The 13,983-nt window shown below is 50.9% G+C and overlaps 2 protein-coding genes across 4 annotated transcripts in view; both read right to left on the reverse strand.

Annotated features, from left to right (window-relative positions):
- Positions 1-236: 236 nt before the first annotated feature.
- Positions 237-3,296, reverse strand: OLFML3 (olfactomedin like 3). Its single transcript, XM_080649163.1, has 3 exons — positions 3,067-3,296; positions 1,863-2,148; positions 237-1,511 (listed from the first exon to the last, which is right to left on the reverse strand). The coding sequence occupies exons 1-3, from the start codon at positions 3,178-3,180 to the stop codon at positions 691-693; spliced, it is 1,221 nt and encodes a 406-aa protein (XP_080505289.1). The 5' UTR covers positions 3,181-3,296; the 3' UTR covers positions 237-690.
- A 1,590-nt stretch (positions 3,297-4,886) lies between these two features.
- Positions 4,887-13,983, reverse strand: part of HIPK1 (homeodomain interacting protein kinase 1) — a 46,384-nt gene continuing 37,287 nt past the window's right edge. For all 3 annotated transcript variants that reach the window (XM_080649165.1, XM_080649166.1, XM_080649164.1), the window contains exons 12-16: positions 13,628-13,810; positions 12,935-13,141; positions 12,292-12,533; positions 10,585-10,715; positions 4,887-9,500 (exon numbers count right to left, since the gene is read on the reverse strand). In XM_080649165.1, coding sequence (XP_080505291.1) covers positions 9,012-9,500; positions 10,585-10,715; positions 12,292-12,533; positions 12,935-13,141; positions 13,628-13,810 — 1,252 coding nt within the window. In that variant the 3' untranslated portion in view covers positions 4,887-9,011. The remainder of the gene's footprint in view (positions 9,501-10,584; positions 10,716-12,291; positions 12,534-12,934; positions 13,142-13,627; positions 13,811-13,983) is intronic.

Raw genomic sequence — 13,983 nt, forward strand, 5'->3', positions numbered from 1 at the left:
GGCTGAGGAGGATGAGGTGGGTGTGGAGGGCTTTTGCCAGCCTCCTGAAGTGGCGGGATCTGCTGCTTCCCTGGCGCCTCACAGTAAAATCTGTAACCAGAGAAGTGCCTCTCCCTCAGCCAGGGAACCCAGCCAAGTCCCTAATGTGGCTTATGGAGCAGGACGGGTGGAGGGGAAAAGAGAGGGTCATGGGGTGAAATATGATCTGAGGGCTGCCCCAAACAGACGCAGGCGAGGAGGAGCGGTGGATTTTCCCTTTAATGCAAAACGCGTCAGTACAAAATGAGGTGGAGAAAGTCCCTTTCTTGAGGGCATTGATGCGAGAGAGGGCAGCGCTGAAAGTCCTCTCTCCTCCAACTCACACCGAGGCAACAAATACTCTGTTGCCTCTCATTGGGGTGGCCCCCATCCGAGGGCCAGAGCTCTGGGTCACCTTAGGCCTGAAATTTGCGGGCATGGGCCAGGAGAAAGGAGGGAACCCTTCGGGTTTTCTCTCTTTTAGCTCTAAAAGGGGCACAGAAGATCCAGAGTCCCATAGGAAATGAAGGGGCCATCGGAACCTGGCCTCCATTGGCTAAAAGATGAGACTTGAACTACAACTTGCCCACGGTTGGAGAATGAGGAGCCGGAAACGTAGTGGGGCTATAAATGTAGGGAGATGGGAGAGATTCCTAACATGAGGCCAGCTCCTCAGACTTCCTCCTCCTTCTTCCTCATCTCCAGCTTGTAGACCAGCTGGTAGCCATCATCCCAGGCATAGAGCTGGCGCTCGCGGGGATTATAGCGGAGGCTGGCGTGGGCACCGTATCGGCGGGGGAAGTAAGGGAGCGCTGCCCTTTCAGGGGTCAGGGTGCCGCTGGCATCGAAGGAGCATTGGATGCGGGCCCGACTGGCAGGGCGGGTGTTATAGACGACGTACAGGGTCCCACAGATGACAAAGGCAGCCTCGGCATTCTCTCTGGGACACGGTGTGTCCCACTGCTGCTCCGTGTCCAGTGTCTGTGGGTCTAACTTGGCCAAACACAAGTGCCTGTCGTCCTCGCGGGTGGCATAGACAGCCCACAGGCCCTCCTCGTCCGCCGCCAGGTCGATGTACGTGTCTGACGTCAGCCCGTAGGGGGGGATCAGACCCTCTGCTGGGAACACTGAACTGTCCACCACCGTGCGGTTTGCCAGGTGGAATTTGATGAGCTGCAAAGTGTCCTCCAACTCCCCACCCCCTCCAGGTCCTCCAGGAGGCCTCCGGGCATAATAGAGAAAGCCACCGTATACCAGCTGCCCTGTGCCCACCCAGGGGAAGGGGACCCGGACTCGGGAAGCTTTCCGGGCAGCCATGGCCAGGGTGAAGTCACGCAGCCTTGGGAACACAAAGGCCGTGTCATTCTGTGTCCCATCCAACACGTAGATCTTCTCTGTGGGTCCCAGGGGGTCCTTGGTCCAGAGACCAGCTGAGCCCCCGAAACGCTTCAGGATCTTCATGGATCTCACCTGCGAGATGGTGTAGCCGCAGTCTGTGGGGAAGGAGGAAAGCACAGGAAATACAGGCAACAGTTAGATGCCCAACGCAGGAAGCGCCTGCTCCCAGGGTGGGCCATTGGAGAACAGTGGGCAACTGCCCAGTGGATGCCTCCACTGGAGGACTGGGAAAAAGGGTCCCCAGAAACCCTCCTTGATGGGCCCGTCATTACAGAGTTGCCCTAAAACAGATTCCAGAAGACACAGCCCAAGCGGATGGGGGCAAGGAGGGGAAGGGACCGTGGTGGACAGCTCAGTATTCCCCGCGCAGGCTTGGGTTCCTCCGCATGGGCCGAGGACCAGGACACAGGTTCTCCGAGCCAGGGGTCTGCCTCCAGATTGCTCACCTGTCACCATGTCGTACTTCTCATTTCTTCTGCCCTTGCCTTTGGCCCCAGAGCCTCCAGGCACCTTCTCGTTAACCTCTTCACAGGGCAGAGCTGGGTTCTGGGTCTCCAGATAGTCCACCTCCCGCTCCAGACGGTCCACTCTCCCCGCAATGGTGTCCGCCTCCGTTCGCAGGGCCTCCCGCTCCTTCTCAGCCACCTCCAGCAGCGGCAGCATCTTGTTCTTGAAGTCCCGCAGCTCAGCAGCATGCCGGCTGCTCTGGTCCTGGCACTGGGCCAGCCGTTCCTGAAGGGATTGGGGGAGGAGGGGAGGGGAGAGGGATGGGGGAAGAAGGAAAGGCTGCAGGGTTAGACTCCCAGGCAGGGAGAGGCCCAACCAGGGAGTCAGGAATGGGGAAGAGCACACACTCAGCCGGGCAGCAACATCCCCTTCAACCTCCACGGAAAGGAAACCAGATGTTCACAGACGCTAAATGTGCAGGAAGCCTGGCTCAGGCTCACCTAGGCCCCTGCCACCGCAGCCCGCCCTCCGGCCTGCCTTCTCTGCCAGCAGGGCCCCTGAGCCACCAGCCCCTAGGCCGTCTAAGTGCATGGTGGGGAGGGCTCTCTGCTCCAAGACACAACTCTCCTGGGATTAAGAGGCTCCAGACTTCAACGTGTGAAAAAGAGAGAGAGTTCTCTGGAAGCTTCCAACTTGAACAGAAGCATCAGCTGGTCCTGAGATGCGTCCCCACAGTCCCAGCTCTAGTTTGCACTCTTCCCTCTAGTCCAGGCATCCTCAAACTACGGCCCGCGGGCCACATGCGGCCCGCCGAGGACATTTATCCGGCCCGCCGGGTGCCGCTGCCTGTCCTGCTTAGCAGCCGACTCGTCCCGGGCCCGCAGTGCGCATAGGAATTTGTTCCTAGTTTTTTTTTTAAACTATAGTCCGGCCCTCCAACGGTCTGAGGGACAGTGAACTGGCCCCCTGTTTAAAAAGTTTGAGGACCCCAGCTCTATCGAATCCGAGGGGTAAGACGCAAAGGTCTGAATCGCTGTGTATGTGGGGAAGAGGACTTAAATTTTGAGAACCTCATTAAAAGATGGAGTTTCCTGTAGGTTCTTACAGAACCCGGTTTTGTCATCCCTCGATGCCTGATGCACTGGGTGCACCAACGAAGAATGTGCCACCCTGCCAGGCTGGCCTGGGAGAGGAGTCACTCACCTCTAGGGCGACTAGCCGGCGTTCCATGTACTCCACAAGGTGCTGCTGCTGTCCTCCAAGGGGCCCCGACCAGGACAGAAGGAGCAGGAGGAGGAGAGGAGCGCAGGGTCCCATGGCAGCGGGAGAGGGGGCCAGGCAGGAGTGCACAGGCAGCCGTGTGCAGGCGCCTCTGCCCCTGGAGCCGCGGGTGAGCCTGGCAGGCGGGGTGGGGGCGGGCCTTCTCCTTCTGGATCTCTGGGTCTCTCTCACTACTCTGGAATGCTTTCAGGCCTTTACAGCCCCCGCCCCCTCCTTTCAGCCGGGGCTGATCAAACACAGATGGCCCCACTGCAGAGCAGCCAGAAGCCTTAACCACCTCCCGCCTAGGCTGTAGGCTCCCCGGGAGAGGAGGAGACGAAAACCCTGGGGCACAGCCTTTGGGCAGTCACCCAGGAGAAGGGGGCGCTGGGGAGGCCCCAGAGAAAACTCAGCAAACTCTATTCCCACGTTTCAAGAGGCCTCCAGCGCTGACATAAGAAATATCCTTCATTAATCTCTTCCCAGCAAAAACAAAACAAAACAAAACAAAAAAACAGCATGAGTTGTTTTCTGCCTTGGTCAGTGGAAGCTGGAAGCGGGAGAGGAGGTTTGAGGGGGAAGAAGTGGGGAAAAGTGCTACAGTGGTCTTCTGTATCATGGTCTTCCATAGCTCGTTGGCGCCACCTAGTGCTGAACACCAGGTATCGTCTCAGGATTAAAAGGGAAACCAAGGCTTCGACTTCAACTTCTTGTGGAATTTTCCACAGCAAGCCAAGCAGACTGAATTTATAGGTGTTTTCATCATTAAATGGCCGATTTCCCCACAGGATACCCAATTACTTATGGGGCTATGCCAGCCTCTCTTATTTAGCCTAAAGACAAGAATATACAGATAAAGAAACAATTTGAAAACAAAACAAACAGGTCATTGAGAAGTCGGTACATTCTTGATTAACTGGAAACATGATTGACAGCAGAGCCTTTGTAGATGTCTTTCCTTGGCCTGAATGCTTCAAGGTATATTCTCTTAACTGGGGAGTGTGCAGCAAGTTCACACTAACTTTACATTCATTTATTCAAGGAAAAATCTGAAAAATATGTATATGCAGTCTAAATCAATATAAATGTATCATGACTTCCCTACTTATGGGAGAGGGCTACTGATCATTTATTTCTCTTGGTTACGGTCCAGAAGGGTGTTTCCGAATGTGTCTCATATCTAGATCCCCACTATGACTTCAGGAGCCCCAAATGAATTAATGGCCACTGGAGGGTTGACTGGGCCTGAAACCCATGTCCAAAGGAGTCAACTGAATGTAGAATTTATTCAGAGACCTGCAGTGATCAATCCAGACAAACCTCTAATTCTTGCTCTGGAGGAATTTTACTCCCTTTAGGATGAAGAGAACTCTGATGACACGTGCACCTTCTCTACAAGGACCTGGCTTCCCACCAGCTGCAGGGAGGGGAAGGAGCACTCTGGTTGTGATTCTTACTGGTATTTTCACTCGCTGTGTTAATGTCAGGTGGAACTCGCTGGGAAAGGACGTTTACTTAGCCTGTGTCAGAGGTTCCTGCCTCTCTGAAAGGGCCAGATCTCCAGCTAGGGCCCTGCAACTCCATTCTTGGGAAATGTCCCCTCCCAAGGCCCGCTCATTTCCGCTGGGGAGGTCTGTATGAAAGGTGAGTTTGTCTCTAATACATAATGTGTCTACTGATTTTCAGGTGTATTTAGGTATCCAAAGATGCCATTTGGTGACTTCCTTTGTATCCCTATAACAAAAGTGAAAAAGCCACATGAATCAGAAAATTTACCCATTTTATTGATGCATGGCAATTGCTCTACATTTTACCATATTATGTAGAAAATACTGAAAATACAAGCTACTTTGTAAAACCAAAGACAAACATTGAATCCAAAGATAAACTATGTTTTACACAATGGACCCTTTTCCCATAGTTAGTATTAAATTTTAAATATCTATTTATTTTGTTAAAATGATTATTTTACATACTCCCTAAGTACATCTGCATTACAAACATAGCTCAGTAATTCTCAGAAACTGCTTCTAGAGGCTCGTTGTCAAAGGGAGAGCACGATCAGAAAAGGGAGAAAGCAACAAAAGTTTAAATCGCACACAGTAACTAGCATATCAAATACACTGAATAAAGTTGGGATTCCATTGCAATATTAAGAATTCAAAGCAGAAATACTAACATTACATAGAATGCACATAGAATGTACTGCTACATGTAGTGAGATTATTTTTCAAGCTGAATCAAAACCACACATTATATAAAGTTTCGCAACAAACAACCATGAAGACATGCTGCACCATCCATCAGTTAAAAACAAAATCAAAATAGGAAGCAGGCTTGGGCCATTCCTGTCACTGGGAGGCAACTTCATTTCCTAACTTAAAACAAACCACCCTAACCAGTGGGTTTTTGCATAATAATGCTGAATAAAACGCCCCTGACCCTACTTGCCTGGCTGTGGGCCCTCAGGCTAACCCCCTCTCCTGGAGGATGGTAGGTGGCAGACCATCTGATGTGGAGTGCTTACTCCGGGGGCTGGGAGCTGAGTGCTGACCACAGGATCACCACCTGGGAGCTATTAAGAACTCTGGAGTGATCAGTGTCCTGAGGAGCCTAGAGTGGCTGCATTTAATTAACCCTTCCCCACTGCTCTCTCAACCGGAAGGGGAGAAGCCGGAAGTGCACTCCAGAGAGGGCCTAAGCCTTAACCTGGTCGGAGGTCAGGCCACTGGGACGCACGCCAGCTGCTCAAGCCCCAGGGACAGGATCGAAAGCCACACGGAGCACATATATATTCAGCAGACACAGGTGGGTTTTAACCTGGGTGAATCTGAAATGCCAATTGATAGACTGGCCGAAAAGCTCTAAAATCCCTAAAGCCGCACAATGCTAGTAAGGTGATTAAGGTAACAATACAAATCTTGGCATCGTCTTTTCTCGCATCTTTAAAGGGTATCTACCTACGGGACTGGGGGCAGGAGTGGAGTGTTTTGTGGTGGTTTTTCCTGCATCTTGTTTCTTACAAAAACAACAATTCCTATCCCTTGTAAAGAAAAGGAACACAAAAAAGTTTCCATTAGAAACTAGCTCTGCCTTTGAAGCAAGAAACTCCGAATGGGCTTGGCATGAAGGAGACACAGAGACCACACACTCCGACCAGAACACTTAACGCACTAGTGACAGAAACGATACTAACTGCTTGGGTATCTTGACCAGTAGAGTGCTGAACACACAACGCAAGATAATTAAAACACATAGAAAGCGCCGACACCTTCCCGGTAGGCTGTCCTGACTGCCCCTCCCGGAAGCCCAGACTCCTCACAAAGAAGAAACCAAACACCTTGACAGCTCCTCGGTGTTCGACCCCGAGCAGGGCTGGCTGCCCGGGCTCCATGAAATCCCCCATCTCCATCCTGCACCTCCCAACGCCATCTCCACAAAGAACCCGTCCTAGACGTACCCCTCAACTGTCATTGTCAATTCAGATGGAACACTTCTGTGCCTTAGGGTTAACCTTCCCCAAAATCCTTATGGGCAGGAACATCCCCATCCGCAGTACCCTCCACTTGACCCAGATCCATGCAGGAGCTGAGAGGACAAGGGCAGTTTCACAGTTGGAAGGGCCCCGAGAATACACAAGTTGGTAAAAAGGAACCTCAAAAGCCCAATGGCTTTGGCACTTTCCTAATATTCTTCGCTGCCACCAGCGGCATCATAAGACTCTTCGTAGTATGGGGACACGGTGAGCAATACAACAGGCTCTTTGGTATAAACACATCTGTTATATATTTTTTTCAACAAGCAAATGTTTTACTAGGAATGTCAGCTATCTGCAGGAAGGACTACCACATTGGAAAAGGGGGGGAACATCTCATTCTCAAAGTGATTGCACATCCTTTTTGGAAAGAAGAAACAACGCATATCAAATACTGGCTGACTCCTCTCACCTGCTTCCTGAATGCTCCCAGGAGCAGGTGGCCACGCAGTGGGAGAGCCACGTGGGGACATGCTGCTGTGAGAGCCAGGCTGAGGCGCCGGAATGGAAAGGGGGCAGAGGCGGCAGGAGAGGAGGAAAGCTGCTATTTGAATGTTTCCGTGTCGGCAGGGAAACTGAGAACAATGCATGTACACAGCACAGCTACTAGTCCTGTTCTGATACACCCAGTGAACAGCTTAGGGTCCACGGGGGCTTGCTGGTCCATCCTAAGGCAAGCTCACTGTAAACTCTAGAACCACTACATTATCATATAAGGCACTACAATAGGGGAGGGGGGAGAGGGGAGGGAGGGACACACACTGAACAAGTCCTCACCAGACACACCTGTGCAAAAACAATTCCAACAGTCTCCTCTCCTGGCAGGCTACGCCCTGCGCTTTCAGCACTACAGTAATATGCTCTAATAGAATCGCAATTAGTTCACATACATTCCAACAAGGATCAGTTCATTTTGGTTTAAATACAATGGAGACACCAATTCCATCTCCCGGGTAACACTGGAGGATCAGGTACACACGAAATACACAATTCAAGTGTAATCACTACACATCTGATTACAAATAACATCTTGGGAGAGCAGGAAAAATTGCTTATTATATTTTTCTAATCAATATGTACATATTTAATTATGCAAAATATTAAAACACCACCATTACAAAACTTCTAAAATATTTTTAAATTCAGTAATAAATTTTTAAAATATTTTTTGCAATTCCTACATGCACTTATTGTATAAGTCTTAATAAGAGAGCATTCAGTCTGCTGCTGGCATACAAAGGAAGCTAGTCTAAAGTATAAAAGCTATACACAATGTTCTCATCTGGTCTCAGATTCTTTCGCTTTCTCCCCAAATCAATCACAGAGAACAGAAGGGAGAGGTGAGGGGAGGAGAGAGGTGGGTTATTGAAAATACTAACTAATCTTTAGGCGAAGCTCATCAATGCCAGTAGCGTACTACAAAGAGATTTTGCATATAATAAAACTATCACCACCATACAATAGCAACCACCTCAATGGCTTTTCCATAATAAAATGTGAGCTGAATCAGAGGACATTTTAAAAAATAATTTCAAAATAATGCACGGTGCTTCATTTAAGAAGAACACCTGGGGCGTTGTGTTTTCGTGGCAGGCATGGATTCTCACGCTGTTACCAGCACGGTGAGCGGCCTTTTGAACACTACTTTGTAATAAACACAGAGCAATGAGAGAATCCCAATAGTAATTCAGAGCAGTACACAACCAGTTATGCAGAAATAACAATTGCCCATTAAGTATAATGTGACATGAAAACAAAACTAAAACACTGTAAGTTTAAATATCTCACAGACAAATGTAAGATTCTGAGAAGTGCCTGATAGGAAAATAAGGACTTGTGAAAGCTACTCTTAAAATAGGCAATTAAGTCTTGGTTTTTAAACAAGCAAAAAGCAATGATTTTTTTTCTCACTAACAGACTCCAAGTCCTTCTATCAGCGTTTTTCCTCTGACCAGTAACTACAATAAAACAAAGTTAAATAAAGAGGGGCTTCACTTGTTTTTAAAAGCATTTATAGGAACAAAGTCCGAGAGAAAATATTTTTCAAAGGGTGACTTCAGAATGACCTCTCTCCCTTGGTCACTGCAGAAGTTGGGCATCTGAATCTTCCAAATACCAGACTGCTGTCGCAAAAATAAGGAATTAAAAACAGGCGGACTTGGGAGACTACAACAATGCAGTCAACACTGAGACAGGTTCCCCAGAGAAAAACCTTCTGTCAGTGGGCCCTGCAGAGCGAGGGGCTGGCTAAGGAGTTTCAGGAGAGAGTAGGGGTGGAGCTGAGCACAGCCCATTCTGCGGAACTCGGGGACAGAGAGGGCAGCCACGGCCCCTCCACCCTCACGCTCACCAACTACAAGTAGGAATACTGGCTGATCTTGGTAGGACTCAGTGGGTATCCAGTGTAAATTGTTGAGCCTCGGGACGAGCCAATGTAGGACTGGGTGGCAAACTGGTGTTGGTACTGAGCGGGGGCCACACTGGCAGAGGTGAGGAGGCTGGGCCCCACACTGACAGGGACCTGGTGCACCAGAGTGCTGGGGTGGGTGGTATAGGCTGCAGCGTGCCTTGAGGAGCCCTGTGGGGAGAAGAGATGAGCAATGGAGCTGGTGGAGCCCAGTGCAGCAGCAGAGGTGGGGGCAGCGTACGTATACAGGTGAGGCTGGCTTGGCAAGTGAGCAGGGGCTGGGGCCAGGTGTGGGTGCCCCGTCGAGTGTATCGGGCTGCCATGCTGGAAGGCGTAGGGGGCTTGGGAGAGCGGGGCCACAAACGCCTGCTGTCTGCGGGGGGCAGGGTTGCTGCTTCTCTCCTGCGAGGTTGGAGCTGACGATGACTGCTGGTTCTGGAAGGAGGAAGAAGGGAGTAAGGCATCTCGCAGTCACTCTGGTTCAGGGCACCGAAGGCCAAGCTGAGAGCTGAGGTTCTAACTCCCGCTGCCGCTGGGCTGCCAGAGCGCTGACCTCCCAGACGGCCGTGCTGTCAGGAGGCAGCCGTCCAGCCCTCTGCCTCCTGGCAGCACCTCCTAGCCCAGCCCAGCCCAGATGGCAGCGCCTTGCTCTGAAGCATGACAGGAAGGGGGTCAGGAGTTCGGAGGGCTACCCACTCCTGCAAGTTAGTAACGGGTGGCTCAACTCACCCTACTCTGGCGTCAGTGAGTCTGCATTTTTCCTAACCTTTCTTTCTTGGCAATGCTTTCTTTTGTTCTCCTCTAAGTTCTTCATCTCCCTCATGAATTGTGGAGCCTAAAACACATGCACTAACTCGAATTTACATTTGCACTTGCATGTGTGCGCTCTCTCTCACACATGCATATACACACACACACACACACATGCAGTTACATCCTCATATGTACACTTTCTCACTACTAGGAGACATCACACAGGCACCAGAATTTGAGCTGAGGAAGAGTGACTGCAGATAGAATAGTGACCCCCCCAGAACCCTAGCAGAGGATCGGATGGGAGGAAAAGGCCCCAAATCCCGGACTCACACAACATGTAGGACTAGAACCGGTGATAAGGTGGCCAGAAAGCTTTTCCCTGTCTCTTGCCTCAAGCAGTGTGAGGCTCATGTTATTTATGATCTGGGAGATGAAGCAAGAGAATCTGGTCTCAAAGCATGTGGTGGTGCAGAACCAGACACGGACTAAAGCGCCTTAGGCTCCTTCTGCATTCCAGACATTTCTCTAATCTCCCAGGACAGACAGGACAGTCTGATGGAAACGCTGGGATGTGCATCCTGCACACACTTACACGCGGATGCAGAGACAGCATGTGCGGATCTGACACGGGCCACAGAACACCACAGTTTGACACAAAAGGAGCTTCATTGGGCTTTATTCAGCAGTCCAGCCAGAAGTGGGGTTCTCCAGAGAGTAACAACGGGGGGGCCCCCAATAGAAGCCAGCAGCCCCTGGCGCTTACCTGGCTGAGGTTGAGTGGCTGTGCCGCACTGGTCCCCCCGCGCTGCGCTCGGTACCCGGTGGGGGTGATACAGCATCCAGAGGACTGCCCGCTCACCGAGGCCACGGGCTTGGTCTTAGTGCTCAGGAGACCTAAGAGAGGGCAGGCCTTCGTCAGGTATAAGGACACATGGCTCAGAATCACGGGCGGAGCCTCAGAGGGCATCACCCAGCATAATCAGTCCACGTTAGCGGGAGGCTTGCAGGCGTGAAGGTGTCAGGTGTATCCCATTTCCTCATTCCTGGCTCCGGAACACACACTGCATTTCCCTTTCCTTTCTGCCTTGCTCCAAAGCTCATGAAGGATCCTCACCGTGTTCACTTCCCTCCATATTCTCCAATCTCCTGATGTGCCACGTATTAACTGAAATACAAGCAAGGCAGTGTTCCTGTCCCAAGGAGCCTGGCTTTATGTAGGACGTGAAGCTGAATAAGACACTGGTAATAGTCAGGACAGCTGAGTATTAACAGGGTTGAAAGGAAGGCAAGGTTATATCTTATGGGCACTCACTGTCTTCAAATTCTAAGAAACTGCAGGGCAGCTGAATAAGCAAGTTCAACTTCCAGCACTTTGCGCCCTCCTGCCCCCCACTAGGAGGCTGGAGCAGGGATTCAGTGGCTGTGGAGCAGCCTACATTCTTGGCACCCACCCGTGACCAGAGCTCCTAATCTTCTCGCTCAGGGGCCTGGCACCGGGAAGGCCTGCCTTGTCTGCAGTGGACAGTGGTCTACACCTCACACGATACCCTCAGATTAGAGGCAGCAACATAGTTCACTGTAAAACACGAATGCACACAAGTACGGCACAGAGAGCTATACTGACACCAGAAACGCACGCTCCCCTCCTTCAGGTGTAAGTTTCCGCTGGAAAACAGCTGCCTAGTCAAGGACTACGTACCCCGGGCCCCCTTGCTCTGGGTGGGGCCACGTGATTAGTTTTCACTATTTCTAGGGCTAAAGAGGTGAACAAATGTGTGTGCTTTCCCCAAACTCTTCCTCTTTCTGGCTGGATGCTGAGGAGGCCAAGCTCTGGTCCTTGACTCACCGCGGGCCTGCCAACCAGAGACACTTGCATGGGAAGTCATGTGAGGGGGAAGGAAACCTCAGTGTGTTGAGCCAGGGAACCCTGGGGCTGGGTACTGCAGTGAGCATTACCCAGCGACTGAACCAAGAAGCCTACGCCCAGCATCTAACAGCAAAAAGGATGGAGGGATCAGGCTGATGATAAAGCCCGCAAAAGGACCGCTGCTATGACATTGGCAGAGAAAAGGACTAACGTTCATATTGTTTTCCAAAAACACTTTTGCAGTCATTTTTAATATTACCGGTTCCTGTCCACTTCTGGATTGTCAAAAGAAAATCACCTATAGCAAAACAACAACAAAAAAACATTGCTAATTCTCCCTGCCACATACGTATGTCTTATCAACTTTCTCCCATCAACAGTGTATCTGTGAGACTACAAATTCGTTTTTATATTCATCCAAGCAAAATAAACACAGGAAGATAAAATGACAGCCAAAATTAATTTCACGACACAAGGACCTGGTTTCTGAATTAAGTAATCTTTAAGAAGATCTAGGCCACGGTCTCCACCATCCAGCGGCATAGCAGAATGTTAAGGATACACACATCAAAGGAGAATTCAGCTCCAGCTGGAGGCACTCACCCGAGGCCTGGGTTGCTACAGTGCAGTCACCAAGCTGAGTCTTCAGCGGAGGCACAATGATGGTGCGGGTGCCAGGGCCGTCGCCCACGCCTCTGCCTGGCCCCTCCAGAAGGGGCCCGCTATTGCCCCGGAGAGCGCTCAGGTTCTCGGTGGAATATGGGCTGCTCAGGGAAGAGTCAGAGTCGGGAGAGTCGTTGACAGTGACGTAGCTGATGACATTGGACCTTGCCTTCAGGCCAGAGCTGAGGAGAAGAAAATACATGAGAGTTCAACCTCCTTCTAGCAATGTTTCTTTGATGGTCTCTGGTCCTCCCAGGGTGACGATGATGCTGATGCTGACAATGACAGTGACTTCTGAGGGACTGTTCTTACACTCTACATACATCTCATTGAATACTCAGAACACTTCTACGAAGTAGCTACTATCATTCTTATTTTGAGGATGAGGAAACTGAGGCATAGGAAAATGAAGAAACTTGACCAAGGGCACACAGTGATCAGACAGGATTCAGACCCAGGACAGAATGACTCCAGGGTACACGCCTCTAACAACGGTTCATGTTGCCTCAGCCATTCCCATTCCCACTTGCTTGAAGCCAACAGTTTACGGCCGAGGGTAGCAGCCACCATTCACCCCTCTTACCTGTTGGGCTTGTATTTGTTGTCCTCTTCCTCGTCGGTGTCACTGCGGATAGTGATGACACTCACAGGAGGGCTGGGAGTGTCTGGAATGATGATTGGCTGATGCTGATCTTGGACGGGAACGAGGGAGTTATAGGAAGATGTGGTTCGGAGGGGACTGCTCCCAACCAGGGAATAGACTTGAGAAGGCAGAACATCCAGAGAAGACCTGTAGGCCAAGGTCGGAAGAAAGACCATTCAGTTCCTGGCCTCCAAACTGTGTACATCTTTTTCCCAAAACTCTCTCCAATTTGCCTTCTACCTAATCATGAAGCCAATACACCTAACTATAAAAGTTCCAATAGAAAATAAACTAGCCACTCTAGCCAGGGTTTCCAGGGCCAAGCACACCAAAATACAACATAAATCTTATTTTTATATGCGCTTTCCCCCAGCTTAACTTCCACTCTGTAAAGTGAGCAGAAGAAAATCAAACTGCAGCCTAGAGAAGGCCGGGGTCCCAGGTGGCAGCAGAGAGAAGGGATCAGCACAGCCAGGACCACCTGGTACGCACGCCCAAAGGAGAGGGTAGCTCCTCCTCGGCCTGGCAGCGCTCGCTGCCTCGTTCCAAAGTGTCCACACACCACATGCTCCGTGAGGGGCAACATCGCTCCCCAACGGGCCCCGCTGAACGCCCCGCTCCAACGAGACTTACTTAGAGGAGCCTGGAGCCGACTGCTTGTTCTTCTTTGAAGGCAGGGAACTGGACTGCTGCTGTCTGACGACATGGGCAACGCCAACATTCAGGGGCTGCGCAGTGGCCAGTGTCACGTGGCTCGTGAGCAAGGATGGCGGCTGCATGACAGTGCTGTACTGGCTGCCATGCGAGTGGGCACTCCTGCAGCCACAGGAAGAGATGGAGAAGAGTGAATGCCCCGAACACTGGCAGACCAGGGCCAAAGAGCTATTAGCAGCAATTCAAACGACCCAAGGGAGCTGCATCTGATTGGTCATGCAACACGTGGACCAAAAGGCTGTAGGTTTTCACTGTAGCGTTCCTAATTGCTTCAG

This window comes from Plecotus auritus (assembly GCF_963455305.1).
Source record: "Plecotus auritus genome assembly, chromosome: 12".
NCBI classification, from domain to species: domain Eukaryota; kingdom Metazoa; phylum Chordata; class Mammalia; order Chiroptera; family Vespertilionidae; genus Plecotus; species Plecotus auritus.

Excerpts from the sequence above, each read along its gene's own strand:
- OLFML3 (XM_080649163.1), bottom strand. The coding sequence starts at position 3,180 with ATGGGACCCTGCGCTCCTCTCCTCCTCCTGCTCCTTCTGTCCTGGTCG. Across the intron at positions 2,149-3,066 it reads GCCGGCTAGTCGCCCTAGAG|GAACGGCTGGCCCAGTGCCA; the intron begins GTGAGTGACTCC and ends CAATCCCTTCAG. Across the intron at positions 1,512-1,862 it reads GAAGTACGACATGGTGACAG|ACTGCGGCTACACCATCTCG; the intron begins GTGAGCAATCTG and ends CCTTCCCCACAG.